This window comes from Pezoporus occidentalis, unplaced genomic scaffold (assembly GCF_034315485.1).
Source record: "Pezoporus occidentalis ecotype Australia unplaced genomic scaffold, CSIRO_AGI_Poc_V1 ctg111, whole genome shotgun sequence".
In the NCBI taxonomy this organism is placed as follows: Eukaryota; Metazoa; Chordata; class Aves; order Psittaciformes; family Psittacidae; genus Pezoporus; species Pezoporus occidentalis.
The window spans coordinates 2,418,520-2,440,255 of NW_026912898.1; the positions used below are offsets into that span (position 1 = coordinate 2,418,520).

At 45.6% G+C, this 21,736-nt stretch overlaps 1 protein-coding gene and 1 non-coding gene across 3 annotated transcripts; both read left to right on the plus strand.

Moving 5' to 3' along the window:
• The first annotated feature begins 13 nt into the window (after positions 1–13).
• Positions 14–20,954, plus strand: NCAPD2 (non-SMC condensin I complex subunit D2). 2 transcript variants are annotated; one of them, XM_062633160.1, is made up of 31 exons: positions 14–153; positions 237–312; positions 445–503; positions 963–1,126; positions 1,979–2,118; positions 2,439–2,566; positions 2,651–2,774; positions 2,856–3,003; positions 3,513–3,710; positions 4,215–4,349; positions 4,890–4,974; positions 5,568–5,742; positions 5,996–6,117; positions 6,808–7,017; positions 7,803–7,977; positions 9,567–9,651; positions 10,015–10,148; positions 10,974–11,106; positions 12,615–12,699; positions 12,817–12,978; positions 13,222–13,439; positions 14,282–14,393; positions 14,716–14,839; positions 15,026–15,181; positions 15,387–15,564; positions 16,617–16,711; positions 18,273–18,353; positions 19,880–20,066; positions 20,231–20,357; positions 20,489–20,647; positions 20,819–20,954. In XM_062633160.1, exons 1-31 carry the CDS (start codon positions 30–32, stop codon positions 20,899–20,901), a joined length of 4,182 nt encoding a protein of 1,393 aa, XP_062489144.1. In that variant the 5' UTR covers positions 14–29; the 3' UTR covers positions 20,902–20,954. The 2 variants fall into 2 exon arrangements, with proteins under 2 accessions (XP_062489144.1, XP_062489137.1); XM_062633153.1 differs by lacking the exons at positions 18,273–18,353; positions 19,880–20,066; positions 20,231–20,357; positions 20,489–20,647; positions 20,819–20,954 and having other exon boundaries at positions 1,982–2,118; positions 7,803–7,989; positions 15,387–16,692.
• LOC134171201 (small nucleolar RNA U85) lies at positions 564–890 on the plus strand. Its single transcript, XR_009967540.1, has one exon. It is a non-coding gene; the product is annotated as a small nucleolar RNA U85 (small nucleolar RNA).
• Positions 20,955–21,736: the final 782 nt, after the last annotated feature.

Here is a 21,736-nt window from a genome sequence, read left to right on the forward strand (position 1 = left end):
GTAGGTGGTGGCGGGCTGCATCGGGGGCCATGGGGGCGGTCCGGGAGTTCCACTTGCCCCTCGTTCCCGCTGATCTGCTGCGAGAGAGCAGCCCTGGGCAGTACACCGTGCAGGAGGTGCTGCCCGTCCGCGACCTGCCGCCCGCCCTTACAGGTATGCGGTCCCCAGTACCCATCTTCCGTTACCGGCCTAGCCCGGTTCATAGCCGTGACCGTCCCTCTCGTTTTTCCCCGCAGCCTTCCGGACTGCCTTCCGGGCGCGGGGCGCGCTGGCAGTGCTGCAGCACTTCGATCCCATGTACAGCTTGCTGCAGTGAGTACGGAGCGGGGAAAGGGGAGCGAGTAGAGGAAGGTCGCGGGGAGGAGGGGACCCCTGGGAGCGCACGTCTCGCCTCTCGCTGGTGGTGTTTAGTCGCTGCTCTCACGCACTGTGCTTGCTCTGTAGCCATTTCCAAGCTGTGGGGACTGCTGTCAAGGAGGATGCCCTGGAGCTGATGACGCGCGGTGGGTATCTGCTGTTTCTAGCTGAAGTGGGAGTGATGGAGAGGTTGCTCTCCTTTGGCAGCTCAGTGATGATATAAAGGCTAATGTGACTTGACCAGCTGGGTTGCACCCTCAGCCCATTCCAGTAATACGGGCCTGTAATCTTGGTGGACAATGCTGAGCTGTGCCTGTTCGCTGTAAGGGCAGGCCGACAAAAATTCCCCTTCTCCACGTCCCTGGAAAATACATCTTTGGGATGCATCAGCTCTGGGCGAGTTTTTCCATGAGCTGGCAAGGGGCTATGGGGATAGGATGGGCTAGTGTAAAAAGAACAGGTTTGGGTTGTAGGGGACTGCCCACATTACAGCTGGTGAGATGTGAGCACACATCTTTGGTAATCTGATGACTGCGCTAACTCTGAAAGAGAGGATAGCTGAGGGTCCTGGCGAGGAGTGCTCATGACATTCTGCTTTTCTTCAGTGGTATCCCATCATTCCAATGAACTTCCTGCCATCTTGGGTGATTCTGGGCTGAGCCATGCAGACCGTGTGGCTCATCTCAATGCTCTCAAGATGAACTGCTACTTGCTGACTGGCTTGATGGATGCCTTTGAAATGGAAACCTGCAAGAGTGGTTTGTTGGAGGTGTGTTCTTGGGGGAAAATAAGGTCATAAAGTAGGAAACTTGTAAGCTTGCTGATACGTATCCAACGTTATATCAGAGCATGATGCCGTAGGCTTAAATTATAGGTTTAAGCTAACAATAATGTGTATGACTTTAAACTAACATGGAAAATACAGCAAACTGTTCTAACTTGCTGACATGAAGGGAGTGTAAGGATTGTTCATCTGGGAAGGAACATCATGGGACTGATAACTAAGGAGGTAGTAAATAAGACCAAGGGTGCTAGCCTTCAAGATTACAGAGACTGGAATAGAACAAAAGCAAGGACATAGCACTAGGTCAGGACTAGGACCTTGCGGGCATGCAAGCACTGAGGTCAGTGAACACAGCGAGGAGGATTATCGGCGACCACCAGAGACCCCAGCTCTACAATAAAGAATGCCTGCTTTCTAAAACATAAAGCCTTAAGGAGTTTCTCTGATCAACTTTTGCAGTAACAGTGCGGAGTACTGGTGTTTCTGTGAAAAACTGTATGTGGAAAATAGCTAAAGGGACAATATGTATCCAAACACCAGCAGGGACTCGGATACCCAGGCCTCTCTTTCTCACTTTTCAGTGTCTGGCTGGTAGTTAGTGTATCAATATTTTCTCAAGACTTCCTTTCTGTGGTGAAAATGGTCATTTGATGTGGGTGTATAAACTTCTCATGCATTTCGCTGTGTGTCTCTTAATGCTTTAGAATAAGCATCATTTGCTTTATCATATGCTTTAGAATAGCCGTCATTTTCTTTTTGGAGGGAAGCAGGGTGGTGGTGGTGTTTTTTTCTGTTGTCAAGCTGCTGATGTATTGCATTGTGTAATCTCCTTTCTAGAACAAGAAGAACCGTCCCAAGACCTCTGGATCCTTATGGGAAGAGGAGAGGGAACCGGTCTTACGGCTGCTCACACAGCTGCTGCAGCTGGATCTCCGTCAGCTTTGGGGTGGTTTCGTGGTGGAAGAAGAATTTGTCAGGTATGGTCTGGAGTGGATATAGAGGTAGGGTGAGTGACTGGTTTTCTGGAAGGGGGAGTTAAATGTTAAGTCTGCCACTGAGTATTACAGCCCTCTGCAGGGTGCAGGTCGCTGGGAAACTGAGGAAACTGTCTTGAGGCAAAAGCAATATGTTGAGGAGCCACTCCCTTTCCTCATGTAGGCATCTCAAATTTAGATGTTAATCCTCAGTTTTTTAAGGATACTGGAAAATATCTGGTTTGAGAAAGATGCAGTGTGCTAGAATGATGTTGGTGCAAGTTGTGATTGTGAATTTTGCTGTCTCCCTTCTGTGACTTCAGCTTAATGACAGGAAGCTCCTACCGTATCCTAGAGAATCCAGGTATCGGTCTTCAGAAGTACCGGGCCACACGGGAGGCTGTGACACATCTGCTTGCTGCAGCTCTGGTTCACTATGATCACATGTTCAGTGAGTTCCTGTTCTTCTGCCTTCTTCCTGAAGATAATCCCAGTTGCTTTCCCTGACTTCTTTCTTCCTTCTCACGTACAAAAGATGCCACTCTGAAGATCACACAGATGCTGCAGCACTTTGAGCATGTAGCCCCAGTGTTTGCACAGGCAGTAAGCCTCTGGGTTAAAGAGTACGGTCTGAAAAGCCTAGTGGGTGAATTGCTAAGGTGAGAAAAACACCCCAAGGCTTGTCCTTCTATCCCTAGCAACTTGAGGCACCCTATTCCTTATTTCGTTCTTCTTTGCAGGGAAGTGGGACAGAAATGTCCTCAGGATCTGGCTCATGATGCTTCTGTGATCAAGGGTTATGCTGTCTTTATAACTGAACTGGCTGAACAGATTCCAGCTCTGGTGCTATCAAACATGAGTGTTCTCCTGCGTCACTTGGATGGAGAGGTACGTTCCCACTTCCCGAGAAGTCAGTTGGTGGAGATTCTGCAATCCAGTTTTTCTGTCTGAAAACAGAACCTCTTTCACAGAGATCAAATACCCAAAGCATGCCCTTACCTAAAAGATGCAAAGAAACAGAAACCATGACATCTTCTGTCTGGTTGTCACTCTTGCATATGAGGGAACAGGAAACTGCTTACTGTGGGAGATCCCAGCTGCTCTCTCTTGTTTTTCAGTCCTTAATGAGTTTGTCATTGAGTTACTTTTTCTTAAACTGTTCTTAAAAGCCATTAAGTGATTCTCAGTTCTTGACTTCTGTGGACCTAGGTGGACAGCAGGGTTGGATTACTCTGTCTTGCAGGCAGTCATGTTCACCCAAAATCTGCAACGGAGAAATTCACTTAAGGCTGTGGCCTGGGGCTTAGAAGGCCCAAATTCTTGGGCCATACTTCCCCTTGACATATCAAGTCATGTATTTTCATCTGTTCCTGGTTCAACAGCTCTTCTTTTTTCAGAGTTACATGATGCGAAATGCCATTCTGGCAGCTATGGCAGAAGTGCTGGTGCAGGTGCTGAATGGTGACCAGCTGGAGGAAGCTGCCCGTGGTACTCGGGACCAGTTCCTGACCATGCTGCAGGCCCATGTCTGTGATATCAACAGCTTTGTACGCAGTCGAGTGCTGCAGCTCTTCACTCGAATCGTTCAGTGCAAGGTAAGTCTGTGCTAAGGAAATGGTCCTGCTTTAGTCATACCTTCCCCTGCTGTGTTTTCTAAGGAATTTCTGTCACCCTGCTCTTCGTTTACAGAGGCTGGAGTTTAAGAGAAGGGTATTGTCCCTGTGTAGTGTGGTGTCTGTGGTATCTTTTTCTCAAGAGACCAAAGATCCTAGGGGTGAGGGAACTGCGGAATCCAAATTAAATGCTGTTCTTCATTAATGGGACAGATTAGAAAGAAGAGCAGTGTACAAGCTGATTTTGGGAAAACATCACCCTTGCTAGGTAGGCTAAGACTCAACTCAACAGATAACATAATTTAAGTCCTTCCTTTCAACAGAGGTTGACCAGAAGATATCCAGAGATCTCTTCTGACCTAGACATTCTTATATAAATCTATAATCTGTGCCTTTTAGTATATTAGGATGTCTGCAGTAAAATAACTTTTTTCTGAGTCTCTCAGCCTTCTGAATAACTTTGTCTCTGCTCTCATTTTGTATTAGGCCCTGCCTCTGACTCAGTTCCAGTCTGTGGTATCGCTGGCTGTTGAGCGTCTTAAAGACAAAGCTGTGGTAGTAGTTAAAAATGCGATCCAGCTCCTGATTGCGTTTTTGTCCAACAATCCCTTCTCCTGCAAGGTAATTCTGACTGGAATGGATAGACTAGATGTCCGTATGCAGGCTAAATACCTGCAGTGTGCTATAGCCAGGGCAGCAGCCTTTCTGTGTCTTGTGGGAGGGACAGTGTAGCCTTTGATTCTGCAGGTGGCAGCTTTCTGGTTCTCTCAGGCTCAGATCTTGCTTTCTCTGGTTCTGTCCTCACTTGGTGTAATTGGTAGGTATGCTGAAGGTCAGAAAGGATGTGTTTGTGGAAAAACCTGCAGCATTTTTATTTGAATTCACTGTGGGGTTTCTTTCCTTAGGATCAGAATTAGAACACAGCTGCAGCTGTGTGTTTAGCTGTACTTTCTCCTGGGCTTTTGAGCCTGGGCCTGGCAATTTGCAGCCATTCCCATTCTCTGGGATGATGGCCAGAGTCTACTAATCCAGTTTCCAAAAAACAGGGTTATCTGAAGGGATTGACAAAGTGGCGAATGGAAGTGGAAGGGAAAGGAGAATTACTTCCTTTCAGGAAAAGGAGGATAAGTAACATATTTCTTCTCTTCCTGGCATCTTCAGCTAAGCTGTACAGATTTGAGTGAGCCACTGAAAAAAGAAGTGCAGAAGCTGCAAGAAATGAGGGATCGTAACAGATCCGCAGCAGGTAATTCCCCTTCTTCTTCTTCTTCCCAGGACATACCAGGGTTTATTTTTACTCATCTGAAATTTTCTCCTGGGTTGTGGTGGCTTTTATCTCTGATCTTACTGGTGTGAAACGGTGAGGCCAGATAACTGGGACTAAGCTCAAAACAGGTTTTCATACTGTAGTGTTATAAAAGGGCAATATCTAGATCAACAGTCCATCTATGTAAATATCCTATTTTCAGTGTAAGAACTGAAACTACCTATGAACACCCTCCAAGGTTTCCATTCCCAACCATTCAACAACTCCCTGAGCCATAATTTTGGTCAGATGGTAATTTAAACTTGATTAGCCTTGAACCTGGTGCTGCCTACAAAACAGCATCAGATGATGGTTCTCTCTTACCTGTCAGTTTTTTTTACCCTTAGTGGTTTCTTTTTTCTTTCTTGTCTATTCTTACTGCAGTGTGGACAGTGAATAGTGCCTGCTGGGGGAGGAAAGGGAAGCAGAATTCCTAAGTTTCAAATTAGTTTCTTTCCCCATTTAGGGTGTCATCTGGGTCTCTGTGTTCCTCATTCCCTCTGTTGTTTTTTGTTTGTGGCTTTTTTTAATAGGTCCAGTGATCACCCCAGAGGAAGAGTGGGAAGCAATGCTGCCAGAAGTTAGGGCTGCCATACAACAGCTCTTCCAACCACTGCAGGAAGAGGAAGAGGAGGTGCTGGAAGTTGAGGAAACAGTGGAGAGTACGTTGAAGCAAATCACTGGGCTGCTGAGGAAGCTGAATTACAAGTAAGAAGGCTCTGTATTTTGAGAGGGTGTTTACCCAAGGTTTCTTGTTCTCTGTGCAAGAAGGGTTTGGAGCTCCAGGGTAGAGTGATGATTTCCAGTAACATTACTCTGTAGAAGACACTGACATGGGCACCCAGCACAAGATGTGGGCAGGAGCCGCTTTCCCAGGTTTTCAGGGGAAGTTGGATGTTTTCCCTTATGTTGTACCCTGACGGATTGTTGATGTTCTTCTCTGGGCAATGTCATTGTCCAGGAGTGCAGCCCGCCTTACACGGAAGGCCCTGGGTCACTTCCAGGGGAAGGAGCCCTTCAGCAGCCTCATGGAGGAAAATGAGGAGGCAACCATCCTGGGTGTTCTGAAGAGACTTTACACAGGTAAATGTGTCATGAGTGACTGGGTTTAAACCACGACACTGCTTCACATGGCTATGTCTCTTCCCTAAGACTAAGCTAATGCCAGAGCTAGACCAAAACCCTCTGCAGTGCCCTGTCCTTCCTTCTGACCTGTGGGGCTCAGTCTGTGTGTACTTGACAGCTCAAGGTAGAGCCGCGCCATCTCTGGATTATTTTCTTCTCTAGTGGCCTGGCATTTTTGCTGGATCACATAGTCCTGATGCTTGATTTTTGGTGTTAACAGTCCTATGTTCCCAGTAGAAGTGCATTTCTGATGCTAGGGAGTACTAGTGTTTGCCTTCTCCCTACTCTGCCCTGATTCCCTTTTAAAGCCTTTTGGGACCTATCAAGTTCGAAGTAACCCATTCAGCATTTTAATGGTGTTTACCCCAACTGGACCATTCCTGTCTCTGCACCTGTATTAAGCTGGCTTTTCTGTGGTGCCATTGTAGTACTGTAGTACAGTAGCCATTGTAGCCACTGTAGTATAGTACAGTATGCTGAGATTTTGTCTTTGTAGCCAAATCTGATGGCTGAATTTGGCTTTTTGTCTCCTGGCTCTTGGAAGATGTCACTATGGAGTGGAGGGAGAAGGGTTAAAGTGCCCCAAACCATGTCTGTTTCTCTTGTACCTTCAGTACTGCTCACAAAACAAGTGCTCATGCTGTGCAGGTTCGTGCCCAGGTGAGAACAGTGAGGATCCTCCACATGGCAACAGTGGTCTTGAGAATGAAGAAGCTGTACCAGAAGAGCAGCCTCAAACAGAGCTGATCAAACAGGAGATGCTGGTGCAATACCTGCAAGATGCTTACAACTTCTCAGTGAAAATCACAGAAGCCCTGAGCCTGATCAGCAAGTTGATGTATGAAAACTGTGTCTCAGGTGTGTGAAATAATCATGTGGCTTTTTCCCCTGTTCATCATTTCCATGTCTTTCCCCTTGCTGAAAAGGAGATATGGGAGTAGCGCAGCTACTAAATGGAAGAACTACATTTTATGGAGCAGATGTCCCAGGCACTTCCAGGATATTGGAAAAGCAAGCACTGTCTAAAAGGCTGTCATGAAAGGGTTGTGTTAGGGCATGAACGGGCTGTTTAGGAATCCATTTTTAAATATCAAGGTTAAAAATGGTTTTGAAAGCCAGGTGACCAAAATTACTTAGCGTATGGAAGCTTCATCTCGGCCAACGTTCTCCCAAAGTAAGCATGGCCAGTGAAGCTGGGTTCTGTTATCTGCTCAGTGCCCTGTTGCAGCTCCAGGTGTTATGCTGGCCACAAGAGGGGAGCTGAGAGCTTGTCTTGTTCACCTCACCTTTCCTTACAATTTATTCTGGAGCTGAAAGTGATCCTGATCAACAGGTTCTAAGGCCTGCCCCTCTTTAGTGCTATAGTTGAAGGTGGTTGATGAGTACAACTTTTAAATATGGTCTCTTTGCTCTTCCTCTAAATGTATTGCATTAGATTTAGCTGTTAACCTGTGCCCATTTCCTCCAGGAAATCTATGTCTTTGTACTAGTGATCCCTTTCTGACTTCAGCGGGCGGTAGCAGTGATCTTAGATGTTTGTAAGGCTTGTTGTGAGAACAGTGTGCCTATGAGTATGTTTTAATAGGCTCTCGAATGGGGATTAGGAGAGAACTGCACTAATGCAACTGTTCGTCTCTCTGCAGTGGTGCAGGAAGCCATTGAGTTCTTTGTGACAGTCTCGCAGTTTAGTGTGTCTGAAGCACTGTCTGGAGTTCGCAGAATGCTCCCCCTCATATGGTCAAAAGAGCCTGGAATCAGGGAAGCTGTGCTGAACGCCTACAGGCGGCTCTACCTGAGCCCCAGCAAGGGTTCAGAGAGGTATGACTCTTTGTAAGTGTAAGTATTCCTTCCCCCGTTTCTATTGGGGAGCTGTTGGGAATGGATAGGGAAAGAAATCAAATTTCACTCTGAGCTGAAATGTAAGGTTAGATACCTGAGTATCCCAGTCTTCCTCGGGTCCTACTGCTGAGCTTCTGCTCTTGGTTTGTTGCAGCATTCATGTGTAGGAAATTTATGCAGCAAAACTCCATGTGAAACCTTAAAAAAAGGAGAAATGGAGAATTATTTTAAATTAAACCTGTTATCAGACACTCACAGTTAATATTCTCATAAATGCCATTTTTATCCAAAGCACTGCACCAAGATACGTGCCCAAATTATCTGGGTAGGGTCTCTACATGATGAGGAACAAAGGGTGTCAATTATGAATGCTCATCTGGTCAGCAGGCTTCCTGATTGGCAACAATGAACTATTTTGGACAGCTCTTTCAACCCTTTTGGGTTGATTATGGTTGATTATTTGGTTGTTGATTATGGAATCATTCCATGTCTTAAGTCTTGCATACTTCTGTGGGCAAAGTTGTTGCCTAAAATTGTCACATTTTGGGTTTCTAATGGCTGTAGTCACTCATTCTTTGGGATAATGAGTGTTATACAATGTGGTCTAAAGTTAGAAGTATCTTTCTGTTACCAGAGCTGGCTTTTTGCTGACAAGTCATTCATGCTGTGGCCTTATCTAAGTGTAGGCATTCTGCTTCTGATGTACACAACACATTCCTCAGTGTTTACTGTCAGTTGTGTCCTTGGTTTTTCAGTATACGCTGTTTCTTTATCCCTCACACTGTACAAGGTTAGGTGTTATTGTTTGGGTGCTTTCACACACATTGTTATTTATATTTCATTCAGACCAGTCTTAAATTTGTTTGTGACAAATCTCTACACACGGTAGATGAGAGGATGTTAATGGGGTCTTTGTTACTGATTCTTATTGAGGATTCTGGGGTGGGAGCTGGGTCCCACTTGCATGCTTGCTTCTTCCACACTAGACAGGAGCTGGGTCTCCTCTCTCCTCACTTGCTCTTTTTTCTTAGCATTTGCCCACATATATAATCCTGTTGGATACACATGCTCTAAGTGTGATCCCTGGAGAGATGCACCATACTTCACCCTTATTTGTACCAGCAGTGCAATAAAAAGCACCTACTACATGTCACTTTTTCTTGATAATACTGCCTGGAGATGACTCTCCCCCTGTTTGAGCTCTGGCCTTATTTGTTCATAGACAGACTTTCAGTTTCTTATGTTTAGGGAACAGTACTTTGACTTGTGGTTGAGAGCAAACTGGCAAGTGGCTGGTGTGTGCCTCTTGTTGGATTTTTGAGCACTGAAAGGAGCAGAAGTGCACAAGGAGTAGACTTCTGAGCCTGTGTCATGCTTATTGGCACTTGAGCTGGGAGACTTGAAGATCTCTAGCTTGTGGAGGGGGAAGTTTTCCTGTCCCCAGGGATCAGCTCTGTTATCTAATAGATTTTCTCAGCTCTATGAATAGGAAAGTAATTGTGACAGCTGCTTTTTCTTTTTAACATATATTTTTTTAATAGTTGTATTTTCTTTCCCCCTCTTCAAAGGGCCAGGGTCCAGCACCTGGTGCGTTCTCTCTCTCTCATCATGGTGGATGCATCGCTAGGAACAGTACAGTGCTTAGAAGAAATAGTGAGTACTTGTCTTGCCCAGGTTTAGATTGTATTTGTGATCTTAGATGTTCATTAAAATGTTAGTCACTGCAGTTAATGTCTTTGCTGGCTTGAAGTCCATCCTCCTCTGCCTCTCCCTACTTGTTATGTTGCATAGAATCAACTCGATTGGAAAAGACCTTTAAGATCATCAAGTCCAACCATTCCCCAGTACTGCCAAGGCCACCACTAACCCATGTCACTGAGGGCCTCATCTACAAAGCTTTTGAACACTTCCAGGGATGGCGAATCCACCACTTCCCTGGGCAGCCTGGTCCAGTGCCTGATCATCCTTTTGGGGAAGGAATTGTTCCTAATCTCCAGTCTAAAATGTCTCTTGCAGATCTCGGAGTTTGTGCAGAAAGATGAAATCGAGCCTGCTGTGATCCAGCTGCTTTGGGAGCAGTTCACAGGAAAATCTCAGTGCTCCTCACTGGAGCGACGTGCTGCTGTGATGCTGCTGGGGATGATGGCACAGTGAGTGCAGGGACCCACCTGATCATGGCAGTGGGAGGATATAAAGGGAGTTGATTTTTATTGAAGAGCTGTGGGTGCTGCATCAGCTGACTTTTTCGGTTCTGCAGCTTCAGAAGTAGTAACTGCATCGTGGGGTAATGAAGCCTGGCAGTAAGTGTAGCTGTGCTGGGTCCCACCAGCAGTCTCTGAGCACAGCAATGTTACTTCTGTTGTATCCTGACTGTCCACCCTTTCTCAGTGCTTACAGTGTCACAGCTTTGCAGCTTTATGTGTAAGAACAGTGAGAAGCTCCCACATAGAGATACCTGCCTCCCTTTCTGGGGCAAAAGAGTGTAATTGCTCTGTAAGGTTTTCATTTTCTCAGTTTTCCAGCCCAGTAACCCTTTGAGGGCAGGGAGTGGGGTGGGGGGTGGGTTTTGTGGTGGTGGTGGTATTGTGTTTCCACAGTAGGGAAGGAAGTGGCACGTGTCACCAGTCCTGAGCTGTTGGACTCTCTTCTGTTTTGCAACATTTTTCTTTGTCTCACCCCTTTAAATTTTGCTCCTTTCTGATAACAAAAGAGTCAAGAATCTTCTTCCTTTACAAAGGGAGAGTGTGCCCAGTGTTGTTCACTTTGGAGAATCTCCTCTCTTAGTGGAGTGTGGATTATATTGGCTCCTGTGGAATATTGCTTGCTGCTCTTACAGCTATATCTTGAGTCATTGCATGGAATTTTTATCTCCTCAAATCACTGCAAGATATAAGGAGTATTTCTCCTGGTTATCCATAGTTCTGTAAACTTTCAGCAGCAACTCAAGTAATACCTCTCTCCCTTCCATTCCACAGAGGGAATCCAGAGATTGTAGGTAGCAACCTGGATGTTTTGGTGACAGTAGGGCTGTCTGAGAAGGGATGTGAAGACTATCGCCTGGCTAAAGAAGTATGCAATGCTATCTCCAAACTTGCCAGGAACACCAAGGTAAGACTCTTAGTTTGCTCTTGAGGTCATCCAGAAACAGTGTTATCCAGAAACAAAGATGGGGGGGAAATGGTTTGTACTGAGAAGGGGGAGAAGGGATTATATTTTTACTGATTTTTAAAATTAAGTAGGTTAGCACCATTCAGCAGCACCTGGAAAGCTTGGCACACATCAGCGAACATTTAATAAAAGAACTTCCATTAGGTAACAGGTTAAATTTGATTAGTAAAGAGTTCAGTGCACAAGAAAATGTGTTTTCCTTTCAGCTCTCTTCTTCATACTCCCAGTTCTAAATTGATTTGTGTTTTCTCAACCATGAAGCCCTTTCCTCTACTGATGCGATTCTTTTGCCCTTCATATTAGTTCATATTTGGGAGTTGTCAGTTGTACATCTGAACATAAAGCATGGAAGGTTTTCAAACCTATCCATGTTGTACTTGCAACACGATGCTCAATGACTTGTCTGGGGAATAATTTTTATTTTAATGTACTTGGTGGGAGGAATTCTTTGGTTTTTGACTCAAGCATTTAGGGCATTTTGGTTTAGGAATTTCAGCATAAAACCAGCCAGCCCTCCTTCACACAGCACCATCATTGTATGTTTGCCTCTTCCACTGGGGACATTACTGCAAGACCTTAAAGAATGTACCACAACATTCGTAAGTGTTTTGAAGGCAGTTGTAATTCAATTTTAGGTTGACTTAACTCTGCACTTAAGTTTGCATGTGAGAAGGGACTGAACTGTAGATACTTGAATGACTACGGTAACTCTCCCCCCAACCAGAAATTCAGTACAGAGAGTAAGACTGTAGTGAACTAAGGAATTCAGTTTCCAGCTACTGAAAGCTTTTAAATCCTCAAGTAAATCTTTTGTTTTGGTCATGTATGCCTTGATCAGCAGACACAGATACGCTGTGATATGTTGGGCATTGTTATACTTGGTTTAGTATTTCTCTGGATTATCTTATTTCCAACTTAAACCAGAGAGGGACTGATACAGAGTATATGCAACAGCCTAAGTGTGAGGTGGTGTTAACAACCTCACACTGTCCTCTGTGATTTCTGTTGGTGATATTTTGCTTTTAAACAAAACCTTGTGGTTCTGGAGTATCCCCAGGCAAGGACATCTAGTTGCCTTACTGCTGATAACCCTGAAGATGCTGTAAAGGTTTCCCTCTTCATTCATTGTGGAGAATGAGTAAATAATATCAGATCTTAAAAGAGTAATTTTGAGATTTCGAAAGAGTTACTCTTATTGAAGTGAAAATAGTGGAACTGTGTGGGATCATCATTTGGCTAAGCTTTAAATCCACGCAGTGCTACCACCATGCCTTCAAAGTGACAGTGATGTTCCTGCTGTGTATTTAGCTGCAGGGCAGTACTGGATATCTCTGCCATAGGCCTAGCATGGCTTTGATTAGCATTGTTCACACAGTAAAATTAAGTATGGAGAAGGGCATGGGGGGATCTCTTAGGTGGAAAGAGTAACTCATTTGTTCTCTCTACAGCAAGCACTGGGGAAGAACAGTACACCTTTTCGACTGCCACAGAACCACATGCTCTTTGGCTGCCTGAGTGAGACTGTGATTAAAGGTGAGCTGAAGTCAGTAATAGGATTGGAGGAGATGAAGTTGGGCTGTGTGATGTACCTACCACACATCAGCCTGTGTTGTTGCTGATGTGTGGAACATTGCTCTCTCTTCTCATCAGGCTTTGCTCAGCCAAGTTGCCACTGGATCCCCTTCATGGAGGCAGCAGTAACACTCATCTATCAGCTAGCAGAAGGGGCAGAGGAGATATGTGCTCACGTTCTGCAGGCGTGCAGTCAGCAAGCTCTGGAGAAACTGAAGGAGGATGATGGGCAGAAAGCTGGTGAGGAAAAAAGCTGATGAAGGAAATCTGTAGCCATGGTTTCTAGTGCTGTGATTGGGTGGCCTACAGTAACTGCAGGAGGAGAACAGAGCTGAGGGGCTGGTGGAAGGGTTGGTGTGGAAGGGTGCAAGTGCTGTGAAGGACTCTGAAGCATGGAGATGGGTTATACAGTGGGACTTTGCAATAACTGATGGGGGAAGAGGTCTAGGTCAGCATTGAACTATAGTAATTTTTCTCCGCTAGATTCAGGGGATTCTCCCAGCAGAGTCTCTGATGGTGCTAGCAGTCTCCCCACATTCCTGTTGATGCACCTGGTGTCCCTTGTGGGGCAGGTGGCACTGCAGCAGGTAGCATATTTGGAAGTGTCAGTGAGCACAGAGCTACGCAGACGCCGTATGCTCAGAGACGAGGAGAAGGCCAAGAACCATTCTGACAGAAGCACGAAGAAGCAGAGACCCCAGGTGAGAACTGAATGGTTTGTTGTTTTTTTTCACTCATGGGAGCTCTTCTGGTGTCCCAGCTACTGCTACAGCAAACTTCTGGAGAATGGGCTCCTGAGGATGCATGAGATCCAGGGTAATGTGTGCTTTGAGAATAGAGATGGACAGGAGAGGCAGGGAGGTCCTGGAATGATAAAGCTTTCACACTGGTCTTGGGTTTTAAAGAGGCAGAGGGGAGGGAATGCAGGGTGATGTTTTGGCCATGCTTATATTCCTGCTTCAGACAAACATTTTTCCATTCATCACCTCCTTTCCTACCAGTGCAGTCTTTTGCAATTGTGGCTGGTGGTGAGAAACACCCATTTGGGGTCTGAGTTCTGGAAAAGGGTCTCTGCAGCCTTGTTCCATAGGGCTTGGGGGTCCTATCTTCTCTCGGGTGGTAACAATGCAAGCTCTTCCTCTCTTGTGTTGCTTTTGCCTTGCTGTAAGATTTCCTATAATCTTGCTCACAAGACCAGCAATTCAAAAGTGACTTTGAACTTCTTGCTTTAGGATTTACATGTTCCTTAAGTTGTGCCAGGCTTGGGCATGGATGCCAGATGTGTCCTATGTCTGTCTTTGTTATGTAGCTGCAGTAGCTTGGGCTTTATTTTCATTGGTGTTCTGTGGCATGTGGACTGGCAGATCCTGGACTACTCTTCATTAGCTTCATTCAGTTCTCAGGGTAAAGTGGGTTATATACCTCCATCAGTCTGGTTCTTCTCAGCTCTAGCCATGCTGCTGGTAACAGGCATGCACCTCTTTGTGAAGGAAGGAGTTATTTTTGCCTGCCATTTTTTTTTACAGTCTTCCTTTCTTCACAGAGCACAGGAAATGAGACCACTATGGAGGAGGAACTGGGCCTTGTGGGAGCCACAGCTGATGACACTGAGGCTGAACTCATCCGCAGTATTTGTGAGACAGAGCTTCTAGATGGTAAGTGTGGCTGCCACCAAGGAGCACTTGCTCTGCCTGCCTGTGAAAGAACAGGTACAGTGGGCAACAGATCCAGAAGGAGGAAGGCTGTTTCTGGCTGAAGAAAACACTTTCTTTTTTTTTTTTTTTTTGGTCTGGTGTCAGTTTCTATGTAAGCTGCCTCTTTCTTTGCTCTGCCTCTCTGGAGGTGGTTTTTCAATGGTGAAAGTGAGTCAATCAGTTTCTATAGTTTGCAGAAGTTGTGGGATAAATGCAGTAATTTTTCTTAAAGAGGGATGCACAGACAGTGCTCTCATACTTGCTGTCTTTATCCCCATTCCAGGGAAGCATCTGTTGTTTGCCTTTGTTCCACTGGTGCTCAAGATCTGCAACAACCCTGGGCTCTACAGCGATGCAGGGCTCTCAGCTGCTGCAGCCCTCGCTCTTGGCAAAGTCTGCATGATCAGGTAATGGCCGGTCCTGTCGGTGTTCTCTTCCCAACCTTCCTAGTACTAAACAAACAGTACAACTCCTTTCCTGTGGAAAGAACAAACAAAAAGGGCATCCATAGATAGTATTTTCTCTGTGTGTCTGCTGCCTGAGAGATGGGAATTTGGTATCTATGCCTTCTTTTCTCTACACTTTCTCATCAGCTCCGAGTTCTGTGACTCCCACTTGCGCCTGCTGTTCACTATGATGGAGAAGTCCAGTCTGCCTGGTGTGAGATCCAACCTCCTTATTGCAGCAGGAGATCTGGCCATCCGTTTCCCCAACCTGGTGGAGCCTTGGACATCACATCTCTATGCCAGGTAATGCTAGACTCATTGCTGGGAGCAGACACACGAGAGCTCTGTGGAAGGCACTGGGCCTCCAGAAGGTGAGAATGACCCAGGAAACCAAATTTGAAGGTGGCAAGAAAGGCACGCAGATGTAGGCTGTGGAGTTAGGCTGATGTGGGTATCAGTAACTTGAGATACTCAGCTGCTTTCTGTGGTAACTATACACTTCCACCAGGCTGCGGGACCCCTGCCCAAGAGTGAGGAAGATGGCTGCACTGGTGATGACTCACCTCATCCTCAAAGACATGGTAAAGGTGAAGGGTCAAGTGAGCGAGTTGGCAGCTCTGCTTATAGACCCAGAGGAGGCAATCATGGAAGTGGCTCAGAACTTTTTCACTGAACTCTCCAAGAAGGCAAGTGCATGCTCGGGGACCTTACTTCACAAGAGTGGGGAAAGGCTGGTGGAGGCTGGGCCAATCACACAAGACTTGAGTATTGGAGAAAGGTGTTGCAGTGGTGTATAGCAGCTGGCTGGCTGTCCTGCACTGCCTAAATGAGGAGAGAGAAAATAAACTGCAACATGAGTTTTGTTTCAACCCTGATGTTGCTGAATTTGACCTCATCTGTTCACATTGAAAGCAGGCTCTAGACCAGTGTGTTGTCCGTTTGCTTTCTTGTGTATGCCTAGCACAGGGTTGGGAACAGTTTTCTGCAGCTTACCTTTAGGCCTTACAACAGAGTTCCCTGACCTTATGGCTCAGGCAGTGCACCATCTCTGAAACCCTTCAAAGTTGATTGTGTGACATCAAGATACTTAAATTGAAGTAGCTACAGCCCAAGCAGATAAGAACAGTAGCAGAGTTAACCCCTCTATGCTGTTCATTCAACATAAAGGCTGCTGTGGCCCCCTCAGAGTTTGAGATCTACTGCCTGAGAAGCTGCAATGATACTGGGATATTACTGTCTTGGCTTGATGAGTTAAAAGCAGAGCTGGCCCCCTGGCTGCACTGCCTTCCGATCCCTGCAGCGATGACAGATTTATATGACAAAACCATGTAAAAGCATTGGCAAAGGGAATCTGGATTGGGCTGTTTCAGGCAAGATGGAAGGCAGCTCCTTGGGCTCAACTGCTCTGTAAGTTTCCTTTATGAGAAAGCTTTTTGGTTGGGTTGCAACAAGGTTGGAAAGCGAAGAAACTGCATCCAGGTCTGCCAAAGAGCAGAGCAGTTGCACAACAAGGGTTGCAGTTGTTATCTTGTTGATTTGTTGTTTTTTCACCCCTTAACTTTGGCCAAGTAGTCCTGGATAGGTTTGGCTGGCTGTGTACAGTTTGTTTCAAAAAGCTGATGCTTTCAGACAGTAGATTTAAGGTGGGAAGAGGTAATTTTAAGTGGGCAGCTTATTTGGCTCGACTTTAGCTGTCCTTCATAATTCTATATCATGTAGAACCTTGTATTCTGCACAGGGTAATGCCATCTATAACCTGCTTCCAGACATAATCAGTCATCTCTCAGATCCTAACTGCAGCATAGAAGAGGAATCTTTCCGCACTATTATGAGGTATGCTGGATGTTAAAGAAATCTCTTTTGACTGGGACTGTGTTTATGCAAAGAGGGTGACAGATCCAGGGGAGAGAAACTACAGTGACATGTACAAGTATGCCTTTTCAGTTGTTTTCCTTTATCTGACTTTTTCAGACTGTATCTGAAATGGAGTCATGCTGAGGGGAATCGATTCTAAAGCCACATAGTTGGGGGTGAGGAAACTCCACAGAGAGTTTCCACTAGCTCATTCAAAATGATTTTTCCCTCCAGAAAAGAAAAACAGTTGGGTTTGCACATAGGAACATGGATATGCAACATTAGAACAGGACAGATTTTAAAGACTTTGGTGACTTTGTCATTTTGGTGGCATATACTGGCTTTTTGTAAGCAATTTCAGCAAAACTGTAGTTCAAGTAAAAGGTTTGGGGGTTTGGTTTTGTTCTGGGGTTGTGGGGTTTTGTTTTGTTTGAATGGATGGGGGGGGGAAGTGGTCTTGTTGGTTGGGTTCGGTTTTTTTTCCCAATGAATACTCCATAGTAGAGAGACATACTGGAATATTTCAACCTGAGGGTACCAGTTGCTCACAGACAACATGAATAGTGTCTTTAGCGGTAAATGACAGAAATTTTCCTGTCCTTTCTGAAACTTAACCACATGAGGGTTTTTCTGAGCTGCCTGTGTCCCTGTGGATTACAGAGGGGGGTGCTAGACAAAACAAAAGTATCACTATTGCTGGAGAGAAGAACAATAACAATCTCCTGTGATTTTTTTCAACTAGTCTTTCTGTCCATGAGAATCCAGTGCATTTAGGAAGAGGGATGGAATTTTGGACAGGTAGGAATTCCAAGAAAGGCACAGAAAAAGTCTATTAGTGAGGCTGAAATTGAGACTGAAAATAGTTTTATGGCTGCAAAAGCAGACAGGAAAACATGGGATCAGGTTAGCATTTAAGTTCTGGTACGCTTTGTTCCCACTTTAGAGCAAAGTAACGCTCACTTTTGCATTGATCTGAAATACAGCAAGACACCTTCAGCAAATTAATAATGAAAAAGTCATAAGAATGGTTTTGAACGGGGGAAAAACAAGACTGCATGCCACCCCACTCCCTTTGTGTTTGTCTGCCAGCACTCTTGTGAAGTGAGGAGATTGTTTGGAGGTGCATGCTTTTAAAACTGGATGGAAGGAGTGATTCAGAAGCCAGCACTGCAGCCATTTTGGCATCCCTCCTACATCAGACCCCACACAGATGTGTTCACTCTATACCTACAAGGGTCTTTGCTTTAGCTGGATTTCTTAGTTTCATCCTAGGTAGGTGCTATTATGTGAACACACAGTTTTAGTTGTACCTTATGTCATAGCAGCTGTCCCCCAACAGGGACTGTGATTACTGTTTGAAATATGTATATGCTTATAGCTTCTCCTGAACCAAGTCTGAGGCACGCCAAGCTGTCATGTGTTCTTTTGGAGGACCACCCAGCTGATCACGGGATAGGATAGCTGCAAGCATCCCATGGTGTAGGCAGAAATGGAAGTACCTCTCTGTGCTCTCAACTTGGCCATTTTTTTCCCTTTGCAGACATCTCCTCTCATATATTACAAAGGACAAACAGACAGAGAGCTTGGTGGAGAAACTTTGTCAGCGATTCCGGATTGCCAGGTGGGTCATAATCCTAATTTTTCTGACCAGCAAATCTTCTTAGGAGTTGTTAGGAGAAACTAGCTTGTGTACACTGGTTTTAACAAGTTCCCACCATATTCTTCACATGACAAAGTAACAAACACTGATACAACCTGTATTAGGTGTGTCTCCCACCTTTTTCTTTCCTATCTTCCTCCTAAAAGTACATACACCTTCACCCCCCACCTGCAGCTCCATGAAGAAACAGAGTAGACATTTATCTGTCCCTCTATCATGTACTTTCAGTGATACCTCCACTTTACCTTCCACTGGATTTGGTGCACCCTGCCTTACTGCATTCCTGTAGGTCTCCTCCTCCATCATTGTGGCTTTGCCCTTGAGGTTTAAGCTGTGTCTGCTTATCTTGGCCACTTGTACACAGTGCCTGGGCATGTGACCTGCTCAGTTGCTTCAGGGACTTGCATATTCCCCAGAAATAGTTGGATTCTGTTTCCTGAGCTGGGGTAGAGAGTGGACACTCCCTCCAAAATTGCCACTCAGGAGCACTGGTGAGCTCTTCAGTGTTTGTAAAGAAACATCTGTGTGTAAGCCATGTCTAGCCTTTACTAAAATGCCTTAATATTTCTCTTCCACAAAGATGATCATTTTAATGCATGCTACTGGTAATGCTAGAGCAAGACTCTTGCTCCAGGCTTAAAAGATGAGCTTATCAGAAAAGACTGTGCAGCCACCATCACCCTCCTCAGCATTTCTGGAGTTCTGAACTTAGCAACATGCCAGGTAGTGTCCAGACTTTAAATGTGGAAACACCTGGATGCTGCAGCTTTTTTCTTCATCTGCCTGTGTTTGGACAGTGCATTCTGAGAGAGTATATGCAGGACAGACTTCTGGCCCCTCCACTTTATGAATAACATGGGCTTTGGCCTAGCTTTTTTTCTTCCTACTCTATCACAGAGAGTTAGTTTGCTTTTTGAGGTGGTTTTTTTTTCCTTTCTTTTTAGTAGCTTTTGCTGGGATTTGAATGTTGTCCTTTGATACAACCATTGTTATTTGTTCGCCTTATCTTAATGAAAACTGCTTTCTTCATGTAACTGTCCAGGAAAGAGAGATGAGAGAGAAAACATCAAGTACAGCTTCTGCTTGAGACTATTTCAAATATGAAAAAATAACCAGCCAGGGGTTTTAATTATTCAGTTGAAAGGCCCTTCAAAAAGATCCTCACCTCACTGTGTTTAGTTTTTTTAACTCGTAGCTGGCAATAACTTGTGATGCTTTTTAAACAGCTGACTGTGTTCTTTAACAGTGAACCTTCACGTTTTTCTGACAGACACTGAGTCAGTGTCTTTGATGTAATACAGTTGTGCATGGTATGCCATGGCAGGCTGTAACTGACCTGTAAAAGAACAACCTGAATCTCATGTTCTGCAGGGCAGAAGCACCTGCAGGAAATGCTTTATGCTCATGTGCTGTAGTTCTAGGTAGCATATACTCATCCTTACACACCCCTTTTCATAAGAGTTGATGGCAATTTTTGTCTCTCCCAGAACTGAGCGTCAGTATCGGGATCTGTCCTGTTGCCTTACTCTGCTTCCCATCTCGGAACGGGGCCTTCAAAAGCTGCAGGACAACTTTGACTGCTTTGCAGACAAGCTCCAAGACCCAGCTGTCTACAGTTGTTTCCAAACTGTGCTGGCTCGATTCCGCAGAGCAGGCAGCAAACCTGAGGCTAAAGTAAGGATGGGGGGCAAGTGTCCAAGCCAGGAAAATGATTGGAAAGACCTGCAGGTCTCCATTTAAGCAGGCTACTCCTCACTCCCCAAAATTTATCAAAGAACTTTATGGCAGTTCTGCTACAGATGTAATTATTTTTTTCCCCTGTGTTCCATCTCCATCAGGCTCTGGCTGAAGAGCTGGAGCAGAAGCTGTTTGCCGCCCATAACCGAGGGCTGGATTCAGCAGAGACATGCCAGAAAGGCAGTGCAACCCCAATGCCAGAGTCGGCCAAGCGGAGGCCAACAGGAAGTATGTTCCTTTCGTGAGACTGCAGCCTTCCCCCTGATCCTGCAGCTCCAGCAGGGACACCTGGGGACACTTCCTCAGCTTGACATACAGAATGGCTGCTAACTGTCTTGTTTTGTTTCTTTTCTTGGCAGGTTCACGTCGCCAGCCCCTGAGCACAGCTAACAGGGATGAAGATTTTGTCACACCCCAGCCTCGCAGCCTCCGAAACCAGCAGCGTGCCAAAAAGCGCCCTCCACCCAAAAAAGCTATTATCACTTTCTCCAGTGATGAGGAGGACAGCTCTGATGATGGTATGGCATTGTACATGTATGCTTTGAAGGTGAAAAAGGAGAAAGATTATAGATTTTAGTCCAGGGGGGTTCCAGAATGTGTGCAGGGCTTCAGAGCACTGCCTAAGTTGCCTGTAGAGTTCTCTGCTCAAAGCAGCAGTGCTGGTTATTGACATGTTTTACTCTTTTTAGAGCTATCGGCAGAATTAAGAGAGGAAGAAACCCCCACCAAAACAACTCCCATCACCAGATCTTCAGCCCGCCGGCTGCGCTGAGGGAACCATCTGCCACTGTCTTTGACTAAAAATAAACCTTGTTTTATGCAGCAGGCATCTCTCTTGTCTGAGCTACCCCATAATATGACAGTTCTGTAAATGAGGACAAAATGGAAGTTATACACCAGGCTAAACCAATTCCAATCCCGTCTTTTGGTATCCCTACAAAGAAAGGCAGTGATGAACACAGATCACAAAATGGTTGGGGTTGAAAAGGACACCTGGAGATCACCTAGTCCAACCCCGCTGCTAAAGCAGGTTCACCTAGAGGAGGTTGCACAAGCTCGGATCCTGGTGGGTTTTGAATGTCTTCAGAGAACACAGCCTCTCTGGGCAGCCTGTGCCAGTGCTCTGCCACCCGCAGAGTGAGGAAGTTTTTCCTCGTATTCAGATAGAATAACTTCCCATGCTTCAATTTGTGCCTGTTCCTGGGCACTAGTGAAAAGAGTGGCCCCATCCTTCTGACACCTGCCCTTAACGTACTTGTATGCATTGATAAGATCTGCCTCAGATATCTCCTCTGCAGGTTAAACAGGCCCAGTGCTCTCAGCCCATCCTCATAAGAGAGATGCTGCAGTCCCCTGATCATCCTTGTGGCCTCCAATGCACCCTCTCTAGTAGCTCCTTGTCTTTCTTGAACTGGGGATCTGGGAACTGGACAAAGTACTAAAGATGAGACCTCAATGGAGCAGATTAAAGGGGGAGGACTACCTCACTCGACCTGCTGGCCATGCTCTTCCTAATGAGCCCAGGCTACCATTGCCCTTCTTGGCCACAAAGGCACATTGCTGGCTCATGGGCAACTTGTCCACCAGAACTCCCAGGTCCTTTGCAG